This window comes from Rattus rattus, chromosome 3 (assembly GCF_011064425.1).
Source record: "Rattus rattus isolate New Zealand chromosome 3, Rrattus_CSIRO_v1, whole genome shotgun sequence".
In the NCBI taxonomy this organism is placed as follows: domain Eukaryota; kingdom Metazoa; phylum Chordata; class Mammalia; order Rodentia; family Muridae; genus Rattus; species Rattus rattus.
Window position 1 is genome coordinate 23,808,327 of NC_046156.1, and position 26,985 is coordinate 23,835,311.

The window sequence follows — 26,985 nt, forward strand, 5'->3', positions numbered from 1 at the left end:
AGCAAAAGGCAAAGGTTGTCAGAGGCCTCACTTTTCTGTTTAGTAGGAGGCCCTTCCCCTCCATTACATCGACTGGGCAAGATGGCCGGTCCTCCACACAGGGAGGAGCAGGAGGGAAAATGTGTGAGTGTGGAATCCTGACATTCCTTCTGCTCATCCACCCTCAACAAAGCACCTGGGGTGCCACCTCGGCTGGATGGGGTGCCTTGGGTGACAGTCAGTACTTTGTGTTCTGCCTGCATGTGAGGGTGTCAGAGCTCCTGCCACTGGAGTTACTGACATTGTGAGCTGCACTTGGATGATGGGAATTGAACCCTGGTCCTTTGGTAGCGCTCTTAACTGGTGAGCCACCTCTCCAGCACCCCTTTGTCCTCTCCTTTGACTTTACCCGTTCTCTTTGGCTTGGTAAGTTATTAGGTGTTTTTGCTTTTGCTTCTGTTCCTCCCATAGTTGTGCCCCCTGCCCCTGCATCCCCAATGGGACCCTCCATATTTGGTGTTAACTCCACGGCTGAAGTGCCCGTTGCTCATGTCCACGGCTGGCACTGAAAGAGTTGGAGAAAGCATGGGATATTTCCAGACTTGTGTTTTAGGACCTATTTCTGCCAGAACGTAGCTAGGCAGCGGTAGTGAGGGCATCGGGCGCAGGAAATGGGTACAGTTGTCTAGAGGTCGCTGGCAAAACAGCAGGAATGGGGAAGGGGTTGGGGTGGGCGGTGCTTCACAGATGACAGACAGCCTGTTCGCCTGTGAGGGTGAGGCTAAGTCAGAGACTGTGTTTTGAGCAGCTTTTCAGAGCGACCGTCCTATCAATACAATGCCTTCCAGCCACAGGTTCAAGAGAAGGTCTCCCACTGACCCTAAGGACACCTTTGCTCTTTATTCCCACGTTAGTGCAGACCATGATGGATGGATGATGTTTAGACCTCCTTCTCCACAGCCTCCTTAGGGTTCCCTGCCCTGCCCTGCTGAAGGAAGCGCTCAGGGCGCTCCCGCCCAAATCCACTTCTGCCTTCTTCCTCCATTCAGGCTCTGAAGCCTCTCGCATCCTCACCTGGTTCCTTGTCATTTCCTCTCAACTGTATCTCCTCTAATAAAGGCCATGCTGTTAGGTTTCTATTGGAGCCTTCCTCTCAGATCCAGCCCCGGCAGTCGTCACACTGTAAGAGGGGCCTCTGAAGCCAACCAACAGCCCACGTGCTGCGCTCCCAGTCCTGCGCACGCGTTGGGTGGCAGAACCTGTTTTTATGGTGCCTGCCCGATTCTGATGCAGTGCGCTTTGCTTTTTACTGGCAGGCAAGAGGGAATTTCACTTAGGGTGTGATGGTTGGAGAAAGTCAGCTTGTGCTTGTAGAAAGGGATGCAGTCGTCCCTGCTTCCCCCGATCCCGAGCACAGCATAAGGAACTCACTATCCAGGGCCTGCCCTAGGGATGGTGGGCATTCACCCTCCCAAGCCTTGGTTCTCAGCCTTCCTAAGGCATCGACACTTTAATGCAGTTCTTCATGTTGTGGTGACCCCCAACCATCACATTATTTTTGTTGCTACTTCATAACTGTCATTTTGCTGCTGTTATGAATCAGAATGCAAATACCGGGTATACAGGATATCCAATTAGAACCCCTGTGACCAGGCGGGGACCCACAGATTGAGAACCGGAGAAGACACCTGCTGTACACTCCCTTAAGCACCTCCATGCCCCAGAGGCTGCCCGGAAGCAACCAGACACAAAACTTACTTTCTGTTTACTTCAAAACGTTTTCTACAGCTGCCCTCTAAGCATTCTCAAGGCAATACGGAGAACTGGCACAGTCAAGACCCAGTCCTTTCCTTGTGGCTCCACGCTTTTTTTTTCGGGGGGGGGGGGTCGTAGGGTGAGGGAAGAGTGGGAATATGTCCAGAAATTATAAAGTGAGCCCACTCTTAGCAATGGTGACTTTCTTACTCTGCAGATTGTACTAAAACCCTAAATGTCTTCTTATTAGGAAAGGCTTGGAGTATTTTCAGGAATTCCAAATATTTTCACGAGGCAGTTAACTTAGGACAGATACTGGAAAAGTTGTCTTTCTTTGGCTATTTTCAAACTCTAATAAATACAAGAGAATTTCCAACTCCCATTCTAACTGAAGATTCATCTTCCGATTGGCGATGCGGGACAATATGGAAACAAAAGCTACACCGCTTAATCCCCCCAAAGTTTTGTCGAAAACTATTAGAAAAATCTTACTTTAGAAGAGCGAGTCCACGCAGTCCTCCAGATTCCTTCAGAAGACAGACTTCGGATCTTTGTGCAGGAGAAGTCACATGCTGATTAATGCATGCTGGGAGGTGGAGTTCAGGTCGGTTCTCTGTGGCTTGCTAATTCCGGTTTAGCAAACTTTTAAGGGACAGTGCACCTGCCATGCGCGTTAGGTGTGTCCATGCTGCCATCTAGTGGGCAGAACGTGGAACTGTTAATGCCTAACAAAGGCTTGTCTTTTGTTTGTGCGTGTTACTTAGCCGGCCAGATTGAATGGCCGCGAATCTGCAGGTGGAAGGAAATCTGTTGGAAAACACACAAGGAACCCGAGGCACTAAATATTCTAGTCACCCTAACCCTTAACCTAGATTGCTTTGATAGAGGAAAAGAAAATTTCTCTGTGCCTAAAATCTTGTTTCAGACGTTAATCTGTCATGAGTCTAACACCTTCTGAGTAGTGGAGCACATCCAGCTAGAACGGAAGTCTTGAAACGGACAGAGCGAAACAGCAGGAAAGCAAGTTGGTTGAAGAACACAGGCATGGAGCCACAAGGAAAGGACTAGGTCTTGGCTGGGCCAGAGACTTGTGGGTTAATCTGACCCATGTGCACAGTGGTCATGTAGGTCGTGTGTGAATGTCCTACAGAAATGAGGGGCTTACACATGCTTGGCACACTTCGCCATGGCTCCGGCACTGTGAAGGCTGCAAAGCCAAGCTATCGGATTCCCAGCTCCTTTGTCGCTCAGGTTGGCAGCCATGCAGGTCTGGCGGAGACACAGGCTGTACTTTTTGAGGGCTTCTTTCTTGAAGAGGAAAGTGATACCGCTCAGAAGGTTCTGGTTCTGCTCCTCTCTCTGAGAGGCCACTAAGGTGTGGGTTTCACAGTCAGTCAGTCGATGCACACGGGTCGGCCGGAGCAGAACAAGACAGAGCTGATGCTTTAAGGCAGGCTGGGAGTGGAAACTTGTGATCAGTGCTTGTCTGTGCTTTGTTTGTTTGCTGCTGGTGTTAGGTGGGACTGACAAGGTTTAAAATAACACAAACAAACAGAACAACAGGCTTCCACGCTCAGTGCGTGAAGGCTTTCTTTTCCTCCCTCAAGGGCGTGCCACAGGGCCCGGCTTCAGTCTCTAGAGCGGTGTAAAGTCCAGCATGCTGGCACATTGCCTGTCACCGAGCTCAAAAAGATGTCAGGGGATCACAGAGTTTGCCTTTAACTCCACAGCCAGCCTGGACTACAGAAGACCCTCATTCAGAACAAGAACCAACCCCCTCAAGGAGGGGGGGCAGTTTAAAAATAAAGACATAAATCCTGTCTCCCTTTGGTAGTCAAGTTAGCAGGACCTGTAACCTGGCCATCCTGCAGTGTTCTTATGAGGGAAAGGAGAATGAAACTGCATCTCTGCCAGGGATGTGTCGAGGAGGGAGTGTGGTGGGCAAGGGCAGCCCAGTGTTTGCCGCACTCCTGCTGGAAGAGTGTCAGCTTACTACAGCGGACACTCCTGTCTGTGCACCTTACTTTAACAGACATGTATTTTCCTCAACTTCGCTGGGGTTTGAAAGACATTTTTTTTAATGGTTATGAGAGTGCTCCAAGACTATCTTTTGTCTCTGTCTCTTTCTCCCAAACATTTAAACCCAAGGGACCTGTCTGTAGTCCCTGTACTTGGGAGGCTGAGGTAGGAGATTATGAGGACAAAGTAGGTTTCACAGTAAGACTTAATCTCAAAGGAAGAAGAGTCCCATCCATAAGTATGTGGTTTTAATCCTGAACAAAAGCAGGACCCCTCCCCCAAACTCAAACTGTTTTACATGGAGTAATGACTTAGAATTAACGTAAACATTTAAAATTGTGTGTACGTGTTTACATAAACATGAAAGGCAGAGGGCAGTTAGGCATTGCACCGTGGAAGCTACTGTGATGGTTTGTATATGCTTAGCCCAGGGAGTGGCACTATTAGGAGATGTGGCCCTATCGGAGTAGGTGTGTCACTCTAGGCTTAGGCTAGACCTTCAACCCTAGCTGGCTGGAAGCCAGTCTTCCACTAGCAGCCTTCAGATAAGCTGTTGAACTCTCAGCTCTGCCTATACCATGCCTGCCTGGATGCTGCCATGTTCCTGCCTTGATGATACTGGACTGAACCTCTGAACCTGTAAGCCAGCCCCAGTTAAATGTTGTCCTTCTAAGAGTTGCCTTGGCCATGGTGTCTGTTCACAGAAGTAAAACCCTAACTAAGACAGAAGTTGGTACCAGGAGTGGGGTATTGCTGTGATAGACCTGACCATCCTTTTGTCTGGAAGAATGTGGATTTTGGGACTTTGGATTTGGAAAGCAATTGAATACTTTAAGTGGGGCTTAATGGGCCATCCTAGTAAGAATATGAAAGGCTTTGCTGCTGAGATTGATTTGAACTGTGGAAGCCTGGTACAAGAGGTTTCAGAGGAGAATTTTAATATGTGGCCATAGACTGGTATTTTGGTGAAGAATGTGACTGCTTTTTGCCTTTTTCTGAAGAGTCTATCTGAGGCTAAAATAAAGAGATTTCAATTAATTGAATTGACAAAGGGATTCTCAAAAGGCCCCACAGGGACTTTGTTCTCTGGTTAAATCTCATGAATAACATTTTGAACAAGCGTAGCAAGGAAAAATATAAATTATACGGTTTGAGTATTAAAGGGGCACCAGGAAGTGAAATGGAGCTGAATCCTGTGTTCTGGAAGATAGCAGATTAAGGGGGTGGGACTTTGAGGCAAGAGCCTACCCAGCTAAATTTAGATCCAGGCATGGTGGTATACATCTTTAATCCCAGGAGATAAAGCCAAGCAGATCTCTGAGTTCAAGGCCAGCCTGGAACAGAGCAAGTTCTAGGTGAAGAAAAGTCCAGGCATGGTGGACCACACCCTTAATCCCATGACACAGGCATGCAGATCATTGAGTTCAAAGAGCAAGTTCCATAGAGCAAGTTCTAGGACAGCTAAGCTTAAGCAGTGAAGGAGTTGGAAAACAGAGGCTGGTGATAATGTAATATAACAAAGGGGCTAAGTTCTAGACTCAGGAAGCATCTTTGGCCATGTGTCTCTGGCTTTACAGTCAAGAATAGAAGGGACTATTGGGACAATTGATGCTGGTTAGCTGGAACTAAGAAATTCGTGGTGTTTAAGAAGAGACCAGCATTGCTGTGGTAAAATCTTTTGAGAAGTGTTTTTTGAGAGTACAAAGAAGCTGTGTTCCAGAGATAGCCAAGGTTGTAACTCGTGCTACAGCTGTCCTTGGTAATGTGTAAGAGTCACCCAGGTGGTACTGGTTTTGAAGGCATGAAGGGGTCATGAAGAGCAGCTGAGACTTGACACTGTGAGAGGCCATGGGAGGCCATTGGTGAAGGTGAAGCTTTCATTGCAGTTGATGGCCCAGGACTGAAGGAGTCATGCAAAGGAGTTGAGGCTTGGCACATGAAGAGAGCCTATGAGGGGCTATGGGTGAACCCTAGTTGCAGGGGAAGACCCCAGTGTATTGGAGATGCCAGCACCATGGGATAATCACCAAGAACAGCAGCAGCAGTGGAGTGGATCGACCTGAGCTTAGAGCGCTATAGAGGGCAGAGCTGGAGAAGTGACACCAGCCCTTTGGAGGAGCCCAGAAGATCATGTGTGGGTCCCATACATTGTAACAAGAAGCTGTAACATTGAAGTTACCTTGGAAACCATGGGCTATCTGCTGAGGAAAGCTGCTAACAGGGAGTGGAGCCTGCCCAGTAGAAAGAAGTTTGTTGCAGTCAACAAAGATGAAAAGGAGTTGGAGATCTGAGGACCACTTTTACACCAGACATGGAGATGCAGAGTTTGGGGTTTGCCCAGCTGGTTACCTGTCTTGCCTTGGGGATTACAGCAAGTGACTGGATAAATCTCAGAATAGACCTTGAACTTTGGACTTTTAACATTGTTGAGACTGCTGTAGACTATGGGGACTTTGCAAGTTGGACTAAATGTATTTTGCATTATGCTCTGTTTAGGTGGCCCCCATAGACTCACGTGTTTGAACAAGCCTATGGGGGCCAGGGACTGGAACGTGATGTTTGTATATGCTTGACCCAGGGAGTGGCACTATTAGGAGGTGTGGCCTTGTTGGAGTAGGTGTCACTGTGGGTGTGGGCTTAGGACCCTCCTCCTAGCTGCCTGGAAGTCAGTCTTCTGCTAGCAGCCTTCAGATGAAGATGTTGAACTCTCAGCTCCTCCTGAACCATGTCTGCCTGGATGCTGCCATGTTCCTGCCTTGATGATACTGGACTGAACCTCTGAACCTGTAAGCCAGCCCCAGTTAAATGTTGTCTTTTATAAGAGTTGGCTTGGTCATGGTGTCTGTTCACTGTAGTAAAACCTAAGACAGCTACCCTCCTTGCTTTTTCACACGGTATCTCAATGGCCCGAACTCGCCCGGTAGGCTGGGTTGGCAGGAGTGAACCCCAGGGATGCTTGAGTAACATGCCACATGCTTGGCTTTTTATGCAGGCGCTGGGGATCAGAATGTCCCCGTGTCTGTGTGACAATCACTCAGCTCACTGAACCATTTCCCCAACCCTAAATTTACACATTTTAAAGGTGTGAAACAAAGCCTATAATTCTGTTAACACAAGTTTGTTGTGTAACAGTTTCCTCTGAGATTGGAACATTCTACCCTGCAAGGAAGGAAGCTCCTTAAACAGGAAGGTAAACAATGCAACAGGAAGTCAGTGAAACCGACCAGATTCACTGAGCACTCTGCCAGTGTGGGCAATAAAAGCTGAGTCCTTCTCAGAAGCGTAGTTAACAGGTAAAGACAACACTAAGACAAGACAAGCTGTGAACAAGACCCAGAAAGGCAAGCGGAAAAGAAGACTCTAAGACAGGACCTGGTGCCTAAAAGAAGCAAAGCCTAGCCAGGCTACTGGAAGAGGTTTGGACCAGTCACTTGGAAGAGACACCTTCCAGCCTGTTGACCATTCAGTGTGTTCCAGCTTCCCAACTTTTGTGAGCTGCCATCCATGCTGAGGGTGGGGTAAGCCTTGGGGATGCAGCTGCCTTCAAGCCATCTCTGCTTCTGTAAGAAACTTCTCACCCATATCAGTATTAGTAACCCCAAACTCATGGTTTGCTGAGCTGTACTTTGGTGATAACTGTATTTTGGTTTGTGATGGGCTACCTACCTATCTGGGGTGAGTAGATGTAAGAAGTCACTTTAGCCTCAGAGACTCCATTTTATATACAATCTCCATCTCGTGCTAGACTGAATTATAAGGAACAGCTAAATTCCCAGAAACAACATCTGGCTCCAGGTGCCTGGAATGAACTTAAGACCAAGGTTTCTCACCCTGTCTTGTTGGCTAGCACCCAGTCAGGAATGAAACCCAGTAGGCTGCTAAAGAGGCTGATTGGCTGGTCTCGATCCAGACCAAGTGATCAGGGAAGCCATCAAATACCTCAGTATATGACAGGTAGGGGCCCACTTAAGATGCCAGGTGTGTGAGACAGTTGGAAATGTTCAACATGCATGGACCTGATTGGCTTACCCTACTCTACTTAATTTGGGTGTTTTGCTTTTGCTTTAAAAGGTTGCTCTATCCTGCCTGCTCCTCACCCCCCACTCCCCAGACTGACGTGGTTTGGATCCCAATCCAGCTGTCTCCCTGACGTATCGGTTTCTGAATAAAAATACTTTTGTTAGCTCCAATTTGGCTTTCATGGTGTATTATTTCTAGATCCCCGGACCCTAACAGTGTGTGTCATCCCTCCCCAGGAAGTTTTGTTACAGTAATCGGCACCTAGAGTCACTGCAGAGCTGAAGGTGAGCTCGGGGAGGGGTAAGTGCGTGGTCCTGGCTACGGGCATACAGAGGCTCTGAGCTCGGCATGGAGAGCATCACCGAGGAAAATTCCAACAGTTGCCCTTCCTGTATGGCGTATGAAGGAAAAGGCATCGGCTCAGGACCCCCAAACCAGGTTCTCAGCACAAAGATTTATTTACCCCAGGCGAGCAGAGGGCAGAGAATTAGAGACAAAGAAGACTGAGGATGAGGGAGGAGACAGATGCGGCATATAGGAAAATGGCAGTTTACAAAGGTACAAGGGGGAAACCTGGGTTAGGACGAAGAGTTTCATTTTAATCAGGCATGTTAATTAGGTGAGCCAAAGGCTTTTGATTACTGAAGTTCTATACTTTTATAGCTGGACCTTGGTATAGGACCTTCAGCCTTAGGAGGAAATGGCCAAATAAGGGAATAGACCTGGTGGCTAGCTTTAGGAATGGAATCTGATGGTTTTTAGCAGGGCAGAGGGAGTGGGGAGAAGGGTAAGGCCCTCCCCTGCCATGCTCACCCACCGAGCTGGCCAGAGTCCCTTTGGTGTGTGTTGATGGCTTTTGTGCTATGACCGTGGTTGCATGGCTCTTGCTGTGGCTAAGACAACAGACAATCCCAGCTGAGGGTTAGGAGCACTGGGGAGGGAATCCCACAAGGCAGTCCCATCTTCATGTGGTAATGGGGTGGCAATGAGTGCGGTCCATCACAGAACACAGAGATGCTCTAAAAAACAGTTAAAGGTTTGCAGTGGTTCTCAACCTTTCTAATGCTTCAACCCTTTAATACAGTTCAAGCTGTGGTAATGTAAATATTTGATTCGCAGAATATCTGACGTGTACTCCCAAAGGGGTTGTAACCCTCATGCTGAGAACCATCGGTTTACTGGAAATTTTGCAGCCTTTAAGATTAGTGCATAAGGACTGAGATTATCAGCAAGCAGTCAGATGTCTGGCTTCTGTTGTGTGTATGTCAAAATGTATCTGAGGCTGAGATGGGGGCCTATCAGGAACTTGGTTGTATAAAGGAGTCAAGAAAGGGAGATCCTCTGTGTTAGCCTCGGATTTGCTAAGAACGCTTCGTAAGGGAGAGGATGAGATAGATGTGCTGGCTTGCTGCTTAATGCTTCGGGGGCAGAAGGAAAAGAGGAGACAAATTAGATCTGTGCTCAGAAGCCCTTCATGGTGCAAGGACTTGGATCTCATGGGAAAATGATTCAGACAGGAAGAGGAGGAGAACATAATAAAAGTAGAAGATACTGTAGTTCAGCTGCTAAGGGATAAAAAAGGCCAGTCTGTAATCCAGCATGCAGATGGGGCATTAACAATGGCCCAGTGCACTGGAGTGACCAGGAAATACTCAGCACATGGAATTGTGGGACTAGGAGAGATTTAAAACAAACAATGAAAGAGCCTTGTTGCAGCACGGCTTGTGAGGTTGTAGGGGTGCTTGGGACCCATCTGACTGCCGTGGAGGCATAAATACTGAGTAACGTTAACTATTCCTCTTGGAGGCAAAGGCTGCATAAACTGCAACGGTATGAGGGAACTCAGTCCTGGTGGGGGTGGCTTATCAGAGCCATTAGAACACTTGGTTATCCTCATCAGATGACACCACACACAGGGGATGGAGGACCACAGAGGAGAAGCAGACATTAGTGAAGAAACTAGGAAGGAGGGATGCTGTGTTTGAATCCCAGAGCCAAAGAGCTCACTGAGGAGTTAAGGAAAAGGTTGACCCAGCAGGACCTCAAGGCTGGTAGCTTTGCTGAGCCCTTTGGTGGGGAAGGTCTTTGTAAAGTAGGAAAGGCTTTGGCCGATCTTACGTGAAGCATCTGTGAAGGGAGGGGGCAACCTAGTGGAGTAAGAAAATGGTAAAGAGGAGTCCGTCTGGGTTTTTTAAAGGCACATTTGGCAAGATTTGTGTCCAGCTGCAGTTCCTAGGGTAGACATTGACAGAGAGCCAGTTGTGTGTTAAGGGGCTTCTGGAAGGCTTTAGCACTGTTCTCAGCCTGGGGGTCACACATCAGATATCCTAGATACTTATATTAGGATTCCTAACAGCAGCAAAGTCACAGTTCTTAAGTAGCAACAGAAATATTTTATGGTTGGGGGTCCCCACAATGTGAAGAATTGTATTAAGGGGTCACAGCATTAGGAAGGTTGAGAAAACTGCTTTAAGTTCTGAGCAGTTCACAGCAGACAGACACCACGATCGTGCAGTCTAAGTAGAGACGATCAATGGACGGAGCGCCCGTGCTGTATCATGTTCCACTTTAGCATCTTCTTGGTCGTGAACCTCCGGGCTCATCTGACACCTGCTGATAAGAGATGACCACAGACTTTCAGAGTGTGTCACCAAAGTGATCTTTGTAACTTCACCATCTGTAGCATTTGTTGTGGGACAATGGTTTGGGATTCTGCCATTCCCTGCCTGAGTATTTCTCAAACTCAGAAAGCTACGAGAGAGAGAGAGAGAGAGAGAGAGAGAGAGAGAGAGAGAGAGAGAGAGAGAGAGAGAGAGAATGAGCCCGAGCAGTAGGTCTCTATCCTGCAGCTGGGTTAATTGAAAGGAAAACAAAACAAACAAACAAAAACCCCAAACTCTGTGAACCGTTGGCCAGGGAAGCCCTCCAGGCCCCACCAGTCATAAGGCCTTGCTACTGCTCTTTCTGTCTGGCAGACTCTGTCTCTAGACACTTGGCATGTACCTGCTCTAACAGCAGGACATGGGAAGCTAAGCTGGGACCAAACTGGAGAACTGGAAACTCCCACGCTGCTGGCTGGCGTTCAGTGTCCAAGGGGGTCATACTGGTTGCTGGTGAACTGTCACCAACATTCTCATGGATCCTGTGTGCTAAAACACCAGCAGGCCAGCAGGACAGACCTGCTTATGCAATGGTGGCTGGTCTACCATGGGTGAGACCAACAGCATTTCATGCCTGGCATTATAAGTCAGACCAAAACCCTGTGGCTGGGAAGGGCACAGGTGTTATTCGCTACTCTGGTCTGTTATGGGTTCCCTGTCTGGGGTGAGCAGACGTGTGTGTTTAGTCTTCCCAGGAAAAGTTCTGTCATACAACAAGGTTTAGCTTATGTGCTATGTTCCAGAATTTTCTAAGTCATATATGAATAACTTTAATGAAATGTATCCACATTATGCCCATATGGAAAGACTCTTTACAATATATAAATAATTAACAGTCACAAATGCAAGCAGAAGGAAGTGCGGCCACCATTCTAAGTAACTGCAACCAATCTGTTTCTTGCTCCTCCATCTTCTAATTAGATGTGAAAATCAGACTGACGTGAAGCTGGACTCAACGTCGCTGTCAGGGTGGACACGCGAAGAGAGCCGCTCCACAGGGCGCTTCGAGGGGCGTCTACTGCATTTTGCACTCGGACACATCTTTCCCTGAAGAGGCCTGACAAAGGTTTGCCTTAGGGTCCACATTCTCTATTTCAGCTGGTTCCTCTGAGAAAGAAAATAAAAACCAAATTAATTCTATTCAAGTACACAGGACAGCAAGAAGACACCACAGCAGCAGACGTCCGAGGAAAGACGGGCGGTTGGCTCACGTGTTTGGTAAAGCAGCAGTGCATTCCCTTAGAACTCTAGGTCTCATTCTGTCAGGAAGTGTTAGGGAACGTACTCTGCAGAAACTCAGGACTCATAAGGTATATTCAGTTAGCTTGGGGTTTAATGTGAGCCAACTACAAACTACATCTGATTTTCCTTTCTTTGTTGCATTCTTTGGGGAACAAAGTGTGTTAGCGTCCTTGCAGAAGAGCAGCTCTCAGACCTCTGCCAAGGGAGAGGAAGAGAGAGGCACATTTGGCAGTCCTACCTAGCTGTGAGGCTTACAGACCAGTGACTGCATCTGTAATATAGCTGAAGAGTGTAATATGGCTGAAGAGGGGCACTTATCTTGGGCTAATAGCAGGCCATACATCCACTTAGACACTGTTAATGCAACGGAACTCATTCCTGTACTGTAAACCTAGACAGCTATTCACAGTTGGAGAGACCCCAGACCCAAGGAAAACCTACTATCACCACTCTCTTAAACCAGTAATGCCTAACTATTCTAAACACTTACTTTTGTACCCACGGGAAGAGTAGGTCTCACTCCTCCTCAAAGAAAGTCTTTTTTTCACCTCAGCACAGCAGGAGGAGGCCATTGTAGAATGCCAAAACTAGTGAAAATGCAGACAATGGACTGTGGGTGCCCAGACTCAGCTGATATATCCAGAGTACAACTCTTACCCCTACAGCTCAGGCAGAAGAGGGCTGGAGAGACTGTAAGAACCACAGGGCCAGGGAGGCTGCTGTGAGGCTGTGACCTGGGGCTATGGCAGGACACTACACCCCTCAGATCTCAACAATCGCAATCTTATCACAATAACAGCAACGCCCCAAACTAGATGGGACAGCAGCACTATCTCTGGATGAAGCTACAGACAACTAACAATGGCTGAGAGGGAGAATTAGTCTACAGGGACGAGCTTCCTGATTGAAGCTCCCCGTGGTCAGCCCTAGAAACGCACATGCAGGCAGTGTTGACGCAGCAGTATGTTTACTCTTATACGTATATTAGCAACAGTGGTTAAAAGAGGGTGTGGGCTTTTGCTTTGCATGTATGTGTTTTGCCTGCATGTGTGTATATGCACCACCCTCATGCATGGTGCCCTCCCTCAGAGGCCAGCAGATCCCCTGGAATTGGAGTCACACAGTACTGAGCTGCCGTGTGGTGCTGGGAACGTAACCATGGTCTTCTTGCCAGTGCTCATAACTGCTGCACTGCCTCTCAAGTCTTGAGTTAGTTTTTAAAAAATATCATAATGTTGGTAATCAGTTGAAGAGTGGAGTAGTACACGGTTGCAATCCTGGGGTAGAGCTTGTACCCAAGGAACTTTACTTAGTAACCCACAAGCAGCACAAGCGATGCTGGCAGTCATCACTGAATAAGCTAATGTAGTATGCATCGCTTCCTTTACGTGAAAGGGGGAAATGTTACTATAATCTGTATGCACAGAAAAAAATAGGACATAGGATTTTATGCTCTATAGGATTTCAGTTCCCTGGAGCTTTTGAGAAGCTCTGAGCTGAGTGCAGACTTGAGTGGGTCAAGAATCAGATGTGGTGCTTCTGTAAGTGTGACAGCAGTGGACGGCTGAGATGCCCTGCAATGGCAGGTAACACAGTGAACTCGAAGTCTAGTGCACACCATGCAACTGTGAAGTAACCGCGACAACGGGAAATGAGTTCTGACAGCTGAGCCTCTGAGAGGCAGCGGCTGACTCACGGCTCAGCAGATGAACCAAACACATCTCAGTGACACCCAGTAACCTGGACAGTTACCTACCTGGGCACAGCCCTAGACTGGAGTTATCAAAATAGCGGATTGGGGGAGGTGCTGGTAGAGACTTTGACCGGCTATCGAAAAACGAAGATTTTGGGGAATCTTTTGGCACCGGATCCTGGAAATTTCGCTCCTTGCACTGGGAAGCTGTGTTCTGTCTCCTCTTGGACGCCGTCCCAATCACTGCAGGAGACTTTGGAGGGTTCTCAGGAGAGCCTTCTCTGTAACTGTCTCTTCTGAGCGTTCTCTCCTCCCAGCTCTTCACCTCCTTGGAGAGCTGGGAGTTATCACTTGAATGGAAGCAGAAAGAAAGATCAGACAACTCAATTCCTCAGTGTGGGCAATGGAGAAAACGTTAAAAAGAACCCTAGCCTGCTGAAATATCTAACATGAAACTTACCATTTTATTACATTTGTATTTTAATTTCACCTTAACACTTTCTGTTTGGACTACTTCCACAGTTCAGAAAACGAGCTATATAAATTGAACAATTAAAGTAAAAACTTTGGATTATTGAGGTTTGAAAAAAATTAAAAATAAATTCAAAGCTGGACATCATATTTAATGAACACACAACATGCAGAGTAGTGTATGTACTGCTGTAATAACTGGATAAACCCTTACGAAAGTACATTTTCATCTTTCCTACTTGTACTTTTGGTCACCATTTCTCCACCTCTCTGAATTTCTCTATACATGATCAGACTCCTCTTTCAAATGTAATGTCTCATGTTACCCCTAACCTGCTCTGGTGGGACAGGGTCTCAACCTCCTGACTGGGTTCTGGGACTACAGCTATGAACTGTCATGCTCAGCCCTTTGTCTTTGCTTAATGTCACTCTACGTAGACGTGGGATAGTCTGGTTGTTGCTTGACGTGGGATATTTTATTCACTTACTCATTCTGCAGTGCTGGGGAATAGACTAGGGCTTTGTCCACACCAGGCAAGCATTCTGCTATGGAGTCATGCTGCTAGCCTTTCATACCTGGTGTGTAATTTTCTTCCACTGTACTATTACAGTGTTTGGTGCAGAAGCTGCACTCTTCCATGGTAGTATGGGCCAAATGATCCAGTGCTGTAAGCTGTCTGTCAGTAGGGTACAGTCTGTCAGTAGTCTGTCAGTAGGGTACAGTCCTGACTCAAGGTCCTGGCAGCTTCCCTGACTCTAATGGACTCAGGGCAGCTCTCTTCTCAGTGCTCATTTCCTAGTTCTTGGCCCAGTTAAACAGTTCAGAGCAGCTGGGAAGACGCTTCAGTGGGTAACTCACTCAGTTTGATTCCTAGAATCCAAGTTAAACCAAAGCTGGGTGCACAGAGCATGCCTATACCTCAGTGCTGAGGAGGTGGGGCAGGGAGCTCTCTCGGGTTTGCTGGTTAGCCGGGTCAGCTGACCCAGACAGCTCCAGGCTCAGTCAGAGACCCAGACTCAAAACCCGTTGGAGAAGTGAGTAGAAAGGTCAACACATGACCTCTGGCCCCATTGCATAGTTAATGAATGACAAATGTGAAACGAAGCACTATATTCTAATGTCTTCTAAAGTAAACAAGCATTTACTACATAATCTCTAAATATTTTTTTCTCAAAATTAGTAAAAGGTTGATAACTGCAGAAAATATATACAAATAATTACAACATATGCAGTGGCCATAAACATAGAATCCATCATGCAATCAGAACTTTACTTTTTCATCTGGTCAGGTTCTTTTGAGACAAGTTCTCTCTATTCTGTATCCCTGGCTGTCTAGGAACTTATTATGAGCTTACTCTTCAAGGCTGGCCTTGAACTCAGAGATCTGTCTGCCTCTGCCTCTGGGGTGCTGGGGTTAGGGGTGTGACCGAGCACGCCCGGGTTTAGAACTTACCATAACAGCTGATTCTTTTGCTTTCTTAGCTGCTCATTTTGTTGCTTTAACTTAGAAATTTCACTTTCCATCTTTTTATATTCACTTTTCAAAATAAGAGCTTTTGTGCTTTGTACAATGCCGCTGCCACCTCCACAGGTTAGAGGTTTCCTCAGAGGACGCGAGTCTTGTTCTGAGAGTACTGCAGGAGCAAGCACACACACAGTTGAGAGGATTTCTCTTTTAAGCAAAGCAGAAACAACAGGGTGTCTTCTGTGTTGCCCAGGCTGACTTTGAACTGGTTCTGATCCTCCTGCATCAGCCTCCTGAGTGCTGGATCAGAGGCATATGTTGCCATGTTTAGTAGGCAGATAATCTTAATTAGCTCTGAAGTTCATTCAAAATACTAGAGACAGTAAACCTTGTAACAGGCACTATGGAACCCATTTCCTGGAAGCCTCTTGTGATTTCCTCCTCTCCCTAGAGTCTGCCCTACAGTGGCCCTCACTGCAGAGATGGCGGCATTCATATTCAGAGCCTTTACTGTTCTATGCTCTAATCACTGTGCGACCTGTCAGCAAGCTACCCTATGCAGTCATGCGGAGCCTGCCCCCACGTCACTCAGCACTACGGCATGTGCTCACTAAATACACCTTCAAATGAGAGGAAAACATGACAGCGTTGCGGACAAAATGGAGTAATTTATTTCAATAACCCACTAGGTCACCAGCAGTTCATGAAAGACAGAATATATGTGAGGAGATTAGAGATGTATATATATGTGAGGAGATTAGAGATGTATATATATGTGAGGAGATTAGAGATGTATATATATGTGAGGAGATTAGAGATGTACATTTTTAGCATTCAGATACAATACAGGTCAGGCATCTCTGAAAACCACACCTGTTCCTGTACCCCAGTGGATTAGAGACGAACATCTCATCAAATACAGAAAAGGGCCTTGACAAAATTCAACCTTTATTCATGATAAAGACCAGGATAGGAGGGATATAGCCCAGTATAATAAAGAGTCTACAGCAGGCCCTCAGTCACAGGGCCTGTGCCTCTATCTTTTGTGCCTTTATCTCTTGATAAATAGAGAAAACCCCAGGAACAAGACAAGGAAGTTCATTCTCTCCCCTACGGTTTAATACAGTGGTCTACGTCTTACTAAGGGAAATAAGACAACTGAAGGAGACCAAGGAAATAAGAATGGGCAAGGAAAAAGTGAAAGTGTCTTTATTTGTGGATGACATGATTTTATACATAAAAGACCTTAAAATTCACTAGAAAGTTTCTATAGATATAACACTTTCAGCAAAGTATCAGGATACAAAAATCAACATTCAAAAATCAGTTGGCTTTCTAAAAATCTTGGACCAAGTCTAAGCAAGTAAATAAAAGATTTGTGTAATAAAATTTTAAGATATTAAAGAAATTGAAGACATCAGAAGATGGAAAGATCTCCCATGTTCATGTATTCATAGGATCAGTATTTTAAAAAAGGCCATCCTAGCAAAGCAATCTAAGGATTCAAGGCAATCTTCATCAAAATTCCAACACAATTCTTCACAGAAATTGAACAACAACAACAACAACAAAAAACCTTCAATGTCATATGGAAACACACACACACACACACACACACACACACACACACACACACACACACACACACACACACACACACACAGAGTAGCTAAAACAATCTTGAATAGTAAAAGAGACAGAGTTATTACCATCCCAAATTACAGTACAGAGCTATATATACAGCAGTAAACATGGCATGGTACTGGTGTAAAATCAGACACAATGAACTGAACTGAAGACCCAGATATAAGCAACAGCCTATAACAGCTGATAATTGATGAGGAGACAAAAACACACATGGGGAAGAGAGTCTCTTCAACAAATGGTTCTGCCAAACTGAGGGCTGCATGTAGAAGAGTGAGAACAGATGTCTCCTGTCACCCTGCACAAGCAAACTGGAATGGATCAAGGACCCCAACAAAGGCCAGATACCCTGAACGTGATCCAGGAGAAAGAACGGAATAGGCTGGCACTGGAAAGGACTTTTTGGGCAGGACCCTGATAGCGAAAGTATGAAGACTAACAATTAATAACTGGACCTTAGGAAGCTAAAAATCTTGTATACAGCAAAGAACACCATCAACTTATAACTCAAAAAAAACAAAAAAAAAAAACAAAAAAAACTTTACCAATTATACATCTGATGGACAGTATCTAAAATATAAAAAGACATAAAATATAAAAACTCCACCAAAACAACAAACAACAACTCTCTCAGCCCCCCTAATCAAGAAAATAAATAACAATGTACAGTGGGCTGGAGAGATGGCTCAGCAGTTAAGAGCACTGGATGTTCTTCCTGAGGGCCTGGGTTCAATTCCCACACCCATAGGGCAGATCACAACTGTCTGTGTCGCCAGTTCCATAGGATCCGACACCCTCATACGGACATACATGCAGGCAAAACAAATGAACATTTAAAATAAAGGAGGAGAGGGGTTGGGGATTTAGCTCAGTGGTAGAGCACTTGCCTAGCAAGCGCAAGGCCCTGGGTTCGATCCCCAGCTCCAGAAAAGAAAAGGGGGGGGGGTATACACTAAACAGAGTTCTCAAAAGTATGAGACACAAGAGGCCAAGAAACACTTACAGCATGGTTCTCAACCTTCTCAACTGTGGTGGGAACCATAAAATTATTTTGATGCTACCTCATAACTATTATCTTGCTACTGTTGTGACTCATAATAAAAACATCTGATGTACAGACTACATGATGTGACTCCTGTTAGGTCAGGACCCACAGGTTGAGAACTACTGACTTAAAAGAAATATTTAAATTCTTAGCTATCAGGGAAATGCAAATTAAAACTGTTTTGTTAGTACATGTTACGCCAGTCAGACTTTTCTTCCTCCTGCTGGGTTGCCTCATCCAGCCTTGGTCTTATTGTAACTTGCTATGGTGTATTTGGCTGATATCCTTGGGAGGTCTGCTCTTTTCTGAAGGACAATGGGTGGGGGAAGATGTGGGGGAGAGGGGCTGTTGTTGTTGTTGGGGTGAACTAGGAGGAGGGAGGGGAAACTGCAGTTGGGATGCACTGTATTAATAAATCACCACCACCACCAATCATAATCAACATCATCACCATCGTCTGTTCTCTTCCACTTACTTGAGGTATCCTGGGCCTGCTGATTTCTTCTAAGATTTTCTCTCAGTAGCCTTATCACTTCTTCTTGATGTTCAACAGTGGCTTTTATAGCAAGCATTCTAACAAGAATAAAATAATAAAAATATGTAAATATTCACGTGACTTTACTGTTGCAGAAGTTTCTGATTTGATGTGCTGCACTGACATAACACTCCCGTGCCCCTGGAATACAGCTTGGCTCTCATGCCTGCACCCAAATGAAAGTTTTCAGTTTGGTTGCAGGAGCAGCCCAGCCTTATTATTGAGAGACTGATTCATTCAAAACTTCTGGAAACATAATAATAGGTTATATTAGTTATACCTGAACAAAATTATTTTTGGAGACACTATAAACTGTTACCACAGGGCAATATAAATGGGAAACCACGAGAGGATGAAAAGAAACAAACAAAAAACAAAACCAAGAACAAACACCAAACCGATCACTTTAATTTCCATACTGCCAGGACAGCAGCTCCTTACTGCAGCTGACCTGGCAGAGCCAGCACTCAGCTTTGACTGCTGCTTCCCAGGAGAAAGAGATACGGTCATGAACTGTCAGTCAGCCATCCATGCATTAATTAGCCATAAATTACGATGCTGCCTCAGAAATTACACTCTTCTTAAAAAGTGAGAAGACGGTGCCAGTTGTTGTGGCACGCCTTTAGTACCACTATGTAGGCAGACTGAGCTCGAGGCCAACCTGATCTGCAAAGCACTCTCTAGGATAGCTAGGGCTACCCAACTCTGTCTCGAAAAACCAAAAACTATGAAAATAAATGCTGATTGTATCTTATAGCCTTTCCTACTTTCTATTTTCCAGGCAGAGTTCAATGACGTTCCTGACGAGGAAGAAATTCTACAGAGCTGGGCTACATCAGGGACATTCTCTTACATAAGTCTCTCTTTTATTCAAATGCCAGGACCGGATGAGACTAGCCAGTAAAGCATGTGTTTACGGTGATGGGCAGATTTGGAATTCAGCTCCTCTGACTGCACAGTGCTCACCTCATTGTGCTCTCTACAGAGACAGCTTCTGTGATGTTCTAATGTGGAGCAGCACACACAGGTAGTGAACACAAGCACATGCGCTGAGGGATGCCAGTACCGAAAGAAAACAACCTCTACACAAAGCACAACAGGAGGAGAAAGGGAATTCACAGAACCAAGAGAACTCTCAGTCACACAGAGAAGCAAAGGCTCGCTCTCAGCAGTCACTCTGAAGGACGGCAGGCTATCTTTTTCCTGTGTCACTGAGGAATAAGCAGACAAAGGCACCCGGCAAAATGATGAGTCATGCTCAGGCTCTCACTAGTGGGGATGAGACCAGGGCCTGGCTCATGCGAGGCAAGCAGTCTGCCAGGAGCTACGCACACGTAGTCATAATTTAATGAGAGCGAAGACTTACTCCTTTTCAAATTCCTTGGCTTTTGCCTTCTTCTCTAGGTCAATCTTCACCAGCTGCATTTTGAGATCCTCAATTTCTTCTTTATAGGGCACAGCTCCTAAAGCATTTTTGTCCTTTCATAGAAACAAAAAGCAAGAAAAACGACGATTAGTTTCAATTTTTCCAGTTCTGTTTGGTCACCATGCTGTAGCAGGAATGTCTGAAAGCTGTCTACAACTCCTGATGCATGAGAGATAATCAAGGCATTAACTTCAACTGTAATCATGTAATATCCCAATACTTGGTATCAAGTATATCTGAAGCTCTATGTAAGCAAATATTTTTCTTTCTTTAAGAAAACACTCCTCCTCAATGAAAAATGTGATATACTTGACCAAATGAAACAGAAAGGTTGAAAGTAATCAAATGAGGGCTTGCACAGTGCTCAGAGGTTACAAGTAAGCACTGGCTGCTCTCACGGAACAGCAGGGTTTAACTTCTAGCACCCACATGGCTACCACGACTGTCTGTAACTGCAGCTCCGGGCAAGCACATGATACACAGACACATGTTCAGGTAAAAACATTCATACACATAAAAAAAATGAAATGAGTGAACAAGAAAACGAGACAGAAGCAGTGCGGCCATGGAGTAGACACGAGCCCAGGACCAGAGGACAACTTGCAAAGGCTGCTCTCTCCTTCCACCCTGGGTTCTGGCCAGCATCCTTACCCAATAAGCCATTTTGCAGCTCCAGTATTTTAGAGTTTTATTTAGGTTTGCAGAAAATTCTCATACAAACTGTGTTGCCTTTCTTTTTTCTTATGACTAAAAACCATGTGTTAGTACAGTACACTGTCTCCAAGTGTAGTCATACTGGCAGTTATTTTATTTAGCCTTGGCTTGCATAAAATTTCCTGTTCAGAGCAACGTGGCTTCCCTCAGAGGTCTGCTGGCCTGTCTGTGAGTGCTGCCCTTAAACGTGTGTAATGGCCACACCTGTCCTGATAGTGATACTTTTCACTGACTACTGCTAAGGCCCAGTTTACACTGGGGTTCTTTAGATTCCCCGAGTTCTACTTACTCACCTTTGTGCCCCTCCCCCTTCCTGCCAAAGCTAATCTTTTACTGTTTGCCCAGTTTTATCTTCCACAAAGTACCCATTTGAAGTTTTTTCAGAATGTAGAAAACTTTTCCAGATGGCCTTTACTTAGATATATGATTTAAGGGGCCCTGTGTCTTCTCATGACTCGCTAGGTGCCCCCTACATCCCACAGTTTTTAGAGAGACAGGACCTTTCGTATTCTCACTGAGCTTCATCCAGGTCTATTTGTGGGTGGCTACTGTGCATGGAGTTATAGAGGGAGGAAAGGGATTGGGTTCATTTTGTAAACTTCTACTTTGCTGAAGGTGTTCACCAGTTCTGACATTTTCTGAGGAGTCCTTGGCGGTGTTTTGTATACAGAACCGATCTTCAGCAAAATGGAATACCTGGACTGCATTCCTACCTGTGTCTCTATTACTTTCTTCTCCTGTCTTATTGCTTTAGCTCCTATTTCAAGGGCTATAATAAAGTGGAATGGAGAGAGAAGACACTCGTTTGTGATTTGAGCTTTTCACCTTTTATCCAGTGTCATGTTGGTTACAGGTTTGTCACAGACAATCTTTATTAAGTCAGGCTGCTCTAGGATTGTTATGTAGTTGAAGGTGACACTTAACTCCTGACCCCCATTTTACTTCCCATGTGCTGGGATCACAGGCCTGTGCTGCCAAGCCTACTTTAAGCAATGCTAGGGAATCAGGGCTTCCAGCAGGTAGGCAGGCACACTTAGCAACTGTGTCTCGTTCTTCAGTGCTGTCATTACCCTAAGAGTGCAGTAACAGTGGGGGGTGCGTCAGAGTGCATCCACATATCTTGTTTGAGTGAGGAGTTCATTCTAATCTTCCCATTCCATGTCAGATTGGTTAATATCCTTCCTGTGACATTTTAGGAGTTCTTTTTGTGTATCTTGTATTTCAGGGTCTTATCTGATATTTTATATATTTTCTCCCTGTCCTTATTCTTCTGGCCAGGTTCTCTGAAGAGCAGAATTGGGCAGGAAGAATCCGTGTGTCCATGTTTAATCCTGGGGCTGCACTTTTAGTTTGTATGTAAAAAGCCGTTGCCTACCTAAGGGGACACATGTGTTCTCCTGTGTTGTCTTCTTTGTTCTGTTTTCCATTTATGCTCATCCTAAGAGATGTATTTTGTCTCTCAGGATGGGATCTTGCTATGTGGGTCACACACATTCTGGGCTGCAGAAAGCATGGCACCCTACCACCTCAGCCTTCTGAACAACACGTGTGCATTGTTACTCCTGCCTTACGAAACGCTTTCGCTGGTGGCTGTCCAGGCGCCGGCATCAGTGTTTGATGAATTGTCTCCGCTGAGGTACCATCATTTTAAAAAGATCCCAGGGCTGTCTTTGCGTTGTCTTAGGCTATCTGTTCTGTCCCACTGATCTGTTATCTACATACGGTTTTAAAAGTTCAAATAAACCAACAAAAGATTTCAATGTATGCTGAAAGTGTGGAAACTACACAGGTATTCTTTGGCTATGATACAAAGACACTATGATACATAAAACACTGTCTGAGTAATTCTTGCCTCAGGAAAATCAAAACTAGAAAAGCTGATTTAGAAATGAATGACGAAGAATTATACGTGGCCAACATGTCACCTGTGGTCAGAGGGACGCTCACAAAAGACCTGCTAGCCATCAAGCGTTTAGTGCTATTAATAAATCAAAAAGACTGAAATAGAAATTCCTAGTTAATAAGACTTGTTTAGCTCCTGGATTCTGTAAACTACTCTTATATGACATAGTCCCCTGCGCTTTTGATTTGAATCCTATTAGACTTAGAAATTAATAATGGGCGGGGTTGGGAGATGTCTCGCCAAGGAAGAACATATCTGCTCTGAGAGAACACCCGAGTGTTGCTTCCCTGCTCACATCAGGTGGCTCACAACCTTCTGTAACTCTTGCTCCAAGAGATCAGTACCTTTGAGCATCTCAGGCACATGCATCCATTACACACACACACACCCCTCTTATACACAGTTAAAAATAACAAACATCTAAAGTGAAATGAAGGACTGAACGAATATGAAAAATCTCTGCAGAGTCATTTCAGTTCTGACCTGGACATGACTTCACATCTGTTTTCTAATATAATCATCTCTGAAAAAGCATTTACACAGGATGGCTATAAAGGTCTGTATTCAGATTTCAAGCAAGTTCACGCTATCTGATTTGATCAATTGTATATTACAAGAAGAAACCAAGATTTTATCCAAAGGACATTATTTCATTTTTAGTTGGAAATGCTCTATTACACAATGTTTTCAGAGGATAAAATTAACATCCTGGCAGTAATTTTGAAATAAATATTTTTATATACTACGAGTTTAAAAACTCAAGCCGTGAAGAGTTTACTCATGCTTGAGGATGGCAAGCAATGCCGTGTCCTGTCATTGTCATTGTCAGTCTGATTCTGCTGTGTCTGCCGATCCCCGAGGCCCGAGACAGTCCAACTAACTGAACAAAATGTGTGGATTATTCTATTTTTCAAATTCTTTTTTCTGGTATAATAAAATTAACCACTTAGTTGGGTGATGGTAACACAATGCCTTTGGGAGGCAGACCTCTGAGTTTGAGGCCAGCCTGGTCTACAGAGAAAGTTCCAGAACAGCCATGGCCACATAAAAAACACCTGTTTCTGTTGAGGCCGACTGTACCAGAAAAGCTGCAGCCATCGTGTTCCATGCCCCGGCTACCTCATGTTGTTGCTGTAACATGCCTGCAGTCGCTGACACAGAGATGACCTGACTCAGAGCAGGGGCATGCTGACCTCACACCCTGTTACGTTCTGGATGTTAGGAGGTTTGTTAATCTCAAGAAATTCCACAACCATAAGCCTCATGTAGGACCCATCAAATTAGAGGTCATTATGAACTGTTATGTCTAAAATGGCTTGATCAGGGCTGACCACCGGGCAGCACTTCCTGCATCTGTAAAGACCCAACCCACACACACGGACAACAGTGCACTCACACTGACTGTTTTAGTGCTGTGCATTTGCTCTCAACACCAGGAAGCTCATACCTTTGAGGTCAGTTGTTCAGCTTCCAATGCAACACGAGGATCCTTGCTGTCCTGTGTGGAAGGACACACAATGGACCGGGAGACAGTCAGTGACTGGTAGACTTTAGACAGTTGCTCAGTTGTTTCTGTCAGCGCCTTCAGGTGACGCTCCAAATCTTTGGCTCTGGCAGCACTTCTCTCCTCAAACTCCGTCGATTCATTTACCATGGCCTGTGAACAGAGAGACACTCAGCTGTAAGATAATCTAAAATTACAGTATGAAAGAACTAGAATTCTAGGAGAGCTCACATGCTGAAATCTGTTATTTAGAAGATCTTAGAACAGTGCTCCAGACATGAACGCACATTTTCTCTTTCAACATGTTAGATGTTAAGGATGACGGGAATAGAATAAATCAAAAAAAAAAAAAAAAAAAAAAAAAAAAGGGATGGGAAGACCTACACGGATCGGTAAGGTTGTTTCACTTCATTAGTGTATAGGAACACAGGAAAAAGAGGTAAGAACTGTGCAGGCTAAAGTCATCAGTAGGTAAGCACACAGCCTCAGCTCACAGAGAAAGTAATTTACTGAGTTAAACCCTTTTCATGTCTCTGTCTTTTGCCTGCATCTCTTTCTATGGGACACATCTATGTCTGGTGCCTTTGGAGACCAGAAAAGGCTGTTAAATCCCTGGAGCTGGAGTTGCAAACAGTTGTGAACTACCATGTGGGTACTGGGAACTGAACCCAGGTTTTCTGGAAGAGTAGGTAGCACTCTGAGAGGTGAGTCATTTTCTCTAGCCCCAATATACTGATTTTTACAAATTAGTCTATAAATCTATTCCTGTGTAGATAACAGTCAAAACCACTATTCTCTTTTATGTTGAAGGCTGGCTGACACTGGCGTGACGGTCTTATGTCATATTTAGGAAGCTGACAGGGTTTTCAACACCACGTGTGAGCTAGAAATTCACCAAATGTCATGTGTGGTATTTTTTGGTGCAGGATCTTGGTAACAGGGAAGATTATCTGTAGGGATGGATTATGTAAGAATTCTCTGTACTGCTGGGTTAATTTTTCCATAAACCTAACCAAAAAAATACTCACATACATGTTATATGCTAAAAACAAAGTAACAGTAGGCACATTTGGAATGGACAATCTAGGATTAGAGCACAAAAATGACAGGGAAGCTACGGAGGTGAACGCACATAGGTCCCCCTGAAGCCAGGGCCGTTTATGGTGCTATCACACTGCTGCCCAGAGCCCTGGGACAGACTCGAACTCGTGATCCGCCTGCCTCTGCCTCCCTCAGCAAATGCTATCAGCGTGCGTCACCACAACTGGCCCTGGAATAGACTCAACCCTCAGCTTCTCTGAGGCCACTGGGGCAATGGCTCCGTCCTCACAGGCAATGAGAGGAGAACAGGGAGACAACAAAGAGCAGACACAAAACCTCTCAAGTGGGACTCGGTATCAGCAGAGCCTGCTGCCTTCCCAAGTACAAACTGGTTTAATTATCTTGAAGAAGCATGGTAAAATAAAAGAATAAAGTTTGGACAACCAAACATTTTCAGGGAGCACCTACATGCAAATTACAGAAAATACAAGCCAGTGTAACCCTTTCAGGATGAGTAGAAAAATAAAAGCAAAGCATCGGAGTGTGAACGTGAACGGTGATTGATACTCACAGTGATTTTGCTATGGTAGAAGTTATTCACTAGGCTGATGCTTTTGTTTTCTTTTTGGATGCTACTTTTAAGATTTTCTGTATCAAAAAGAGTATTTAGCCATTTTTCCAAAAACTCAGTTATTTCTTTCCTATTACTTAGTACTTGTTGGACTTCAGTTTTTATGGCGAGGAAGTCATTTTCTGAAAAGTCTTTGAGAATTTCCTGTGTGAAAAATGGGCACCAAATTATATAAGCATTAGGAAAAACTTTACCCAAAATACATATAAACTATGAAACTATTGTGAGGGGAGAAATACCCACTGGAGTCACTTACTGAGGTATCAGATTACTGAGAGATTAGATTAGAATAGAAAATGAATTCTAATCTAAAACTTGACCCAGTTACCTGCAAGAGAACATTGGCGATACCTTCTACCTGACAGGGTTCCACCTACAGGCTCTCGTCACTGCTTTTCTGTGCACGTGGCAGGCCTGACATGCATGTCGGGAACTGCACACCCGCTTTATGCCAATGGGAGAACAACCAAGTCCTTGTGAGCTGATATGGGGAAAGCAGTCTGACTTTCAGTCGTGGGTGTGAGAGGGCACCGGGAAGTCTAAAGCTGTATGAATTCTCGTGGGCTGATGTTAAATCTGTCTTCTATGTCTGTGAGGTCTGACAGTGTCTAAGCAGTCTCTTGGTCACCTGTCACTGTGCGAGTTACTAATGATTTCTGACAAATGAAAATGACTTTAAACACATACAAAGGTAATTTATTTATAAAAGGCTTACACCTCACTAAAGGCATTAAAAATAAACCATACCTCAATGTGGAGATCCATTTCCTGGCTCAGTTTGCTCTGTGAATCTCTGGATGGAATACCGGAAGTCTGTGAAATGCTCTGTATTTTAATTTGCAATTCATTATGCTTTTCTACTTCCTGAATAAAAGCCATTTCAAATTTATTGATGAACTCATGCTGTTCTTCCTTTATCCTTGTAATGTAGCTTAACACATACTTGAAGAAAAAGATAAATGAAGAGTGAGACATTCTATTTAGGAGAAATGTCAGCCTCTGAGACGGTGAGGCCCTGTTTCCTTCCACTGTGACAGACGGTAGAGGAGGAAGCGCAGGGGGAAGTGACCGTCCCAGACCGGTGCTTCCGGATTGACTTCCTACTGGGTATACCTTGTGTGCAGTGGTTTTCGAATGAAACATGGCCCATTCTAAAAGTTCCTTTTCCCATTGTCTCAGACTTTTAACTACATGTGAGTGTGTTTATCTCAGACTTTTAACTATGTGTGAGCGTGCG

The 26,985-nt window shown here is 45.0% G+C and overlaps 1 protein-coding gene across 1 annotated transcript in view; it reads right to left on the reverse strand.

Annotated features, from left to right (window-relative positions):
* Nucleotides 1–11,178: 11,178 nt before the first annotated feature.
* Cenpe (centromere protein E) overlaps nt 11,179–26,985 on the reverse strand; it is a 57,579-nt gene continuing 41,772 nt past the window's right edge. The window contains 8 exon segments of the mRNA XM_032897283.1: nt 11,179–11,540; nt 13,432–13,718; nt 15,294–15,474; nt 18,470–18,567; nt 19,896–20,008; nt 24,020–24,229; nt 25,689–25,892; nt 26,496–26,690. Coding sequence (XP_032753174.1) covers nt 11,449–11,540; nt 13,432–13,718; nt 15,294–15,474; nt 18,470–18,567; nt 19,896–20,008; nt 24,020–24,229; nt 25,689–25,892; nt 26,496–26,690 — 1,380 coding nt within the window. The 3' untranslated portion in view covers nt 11,179–11,448.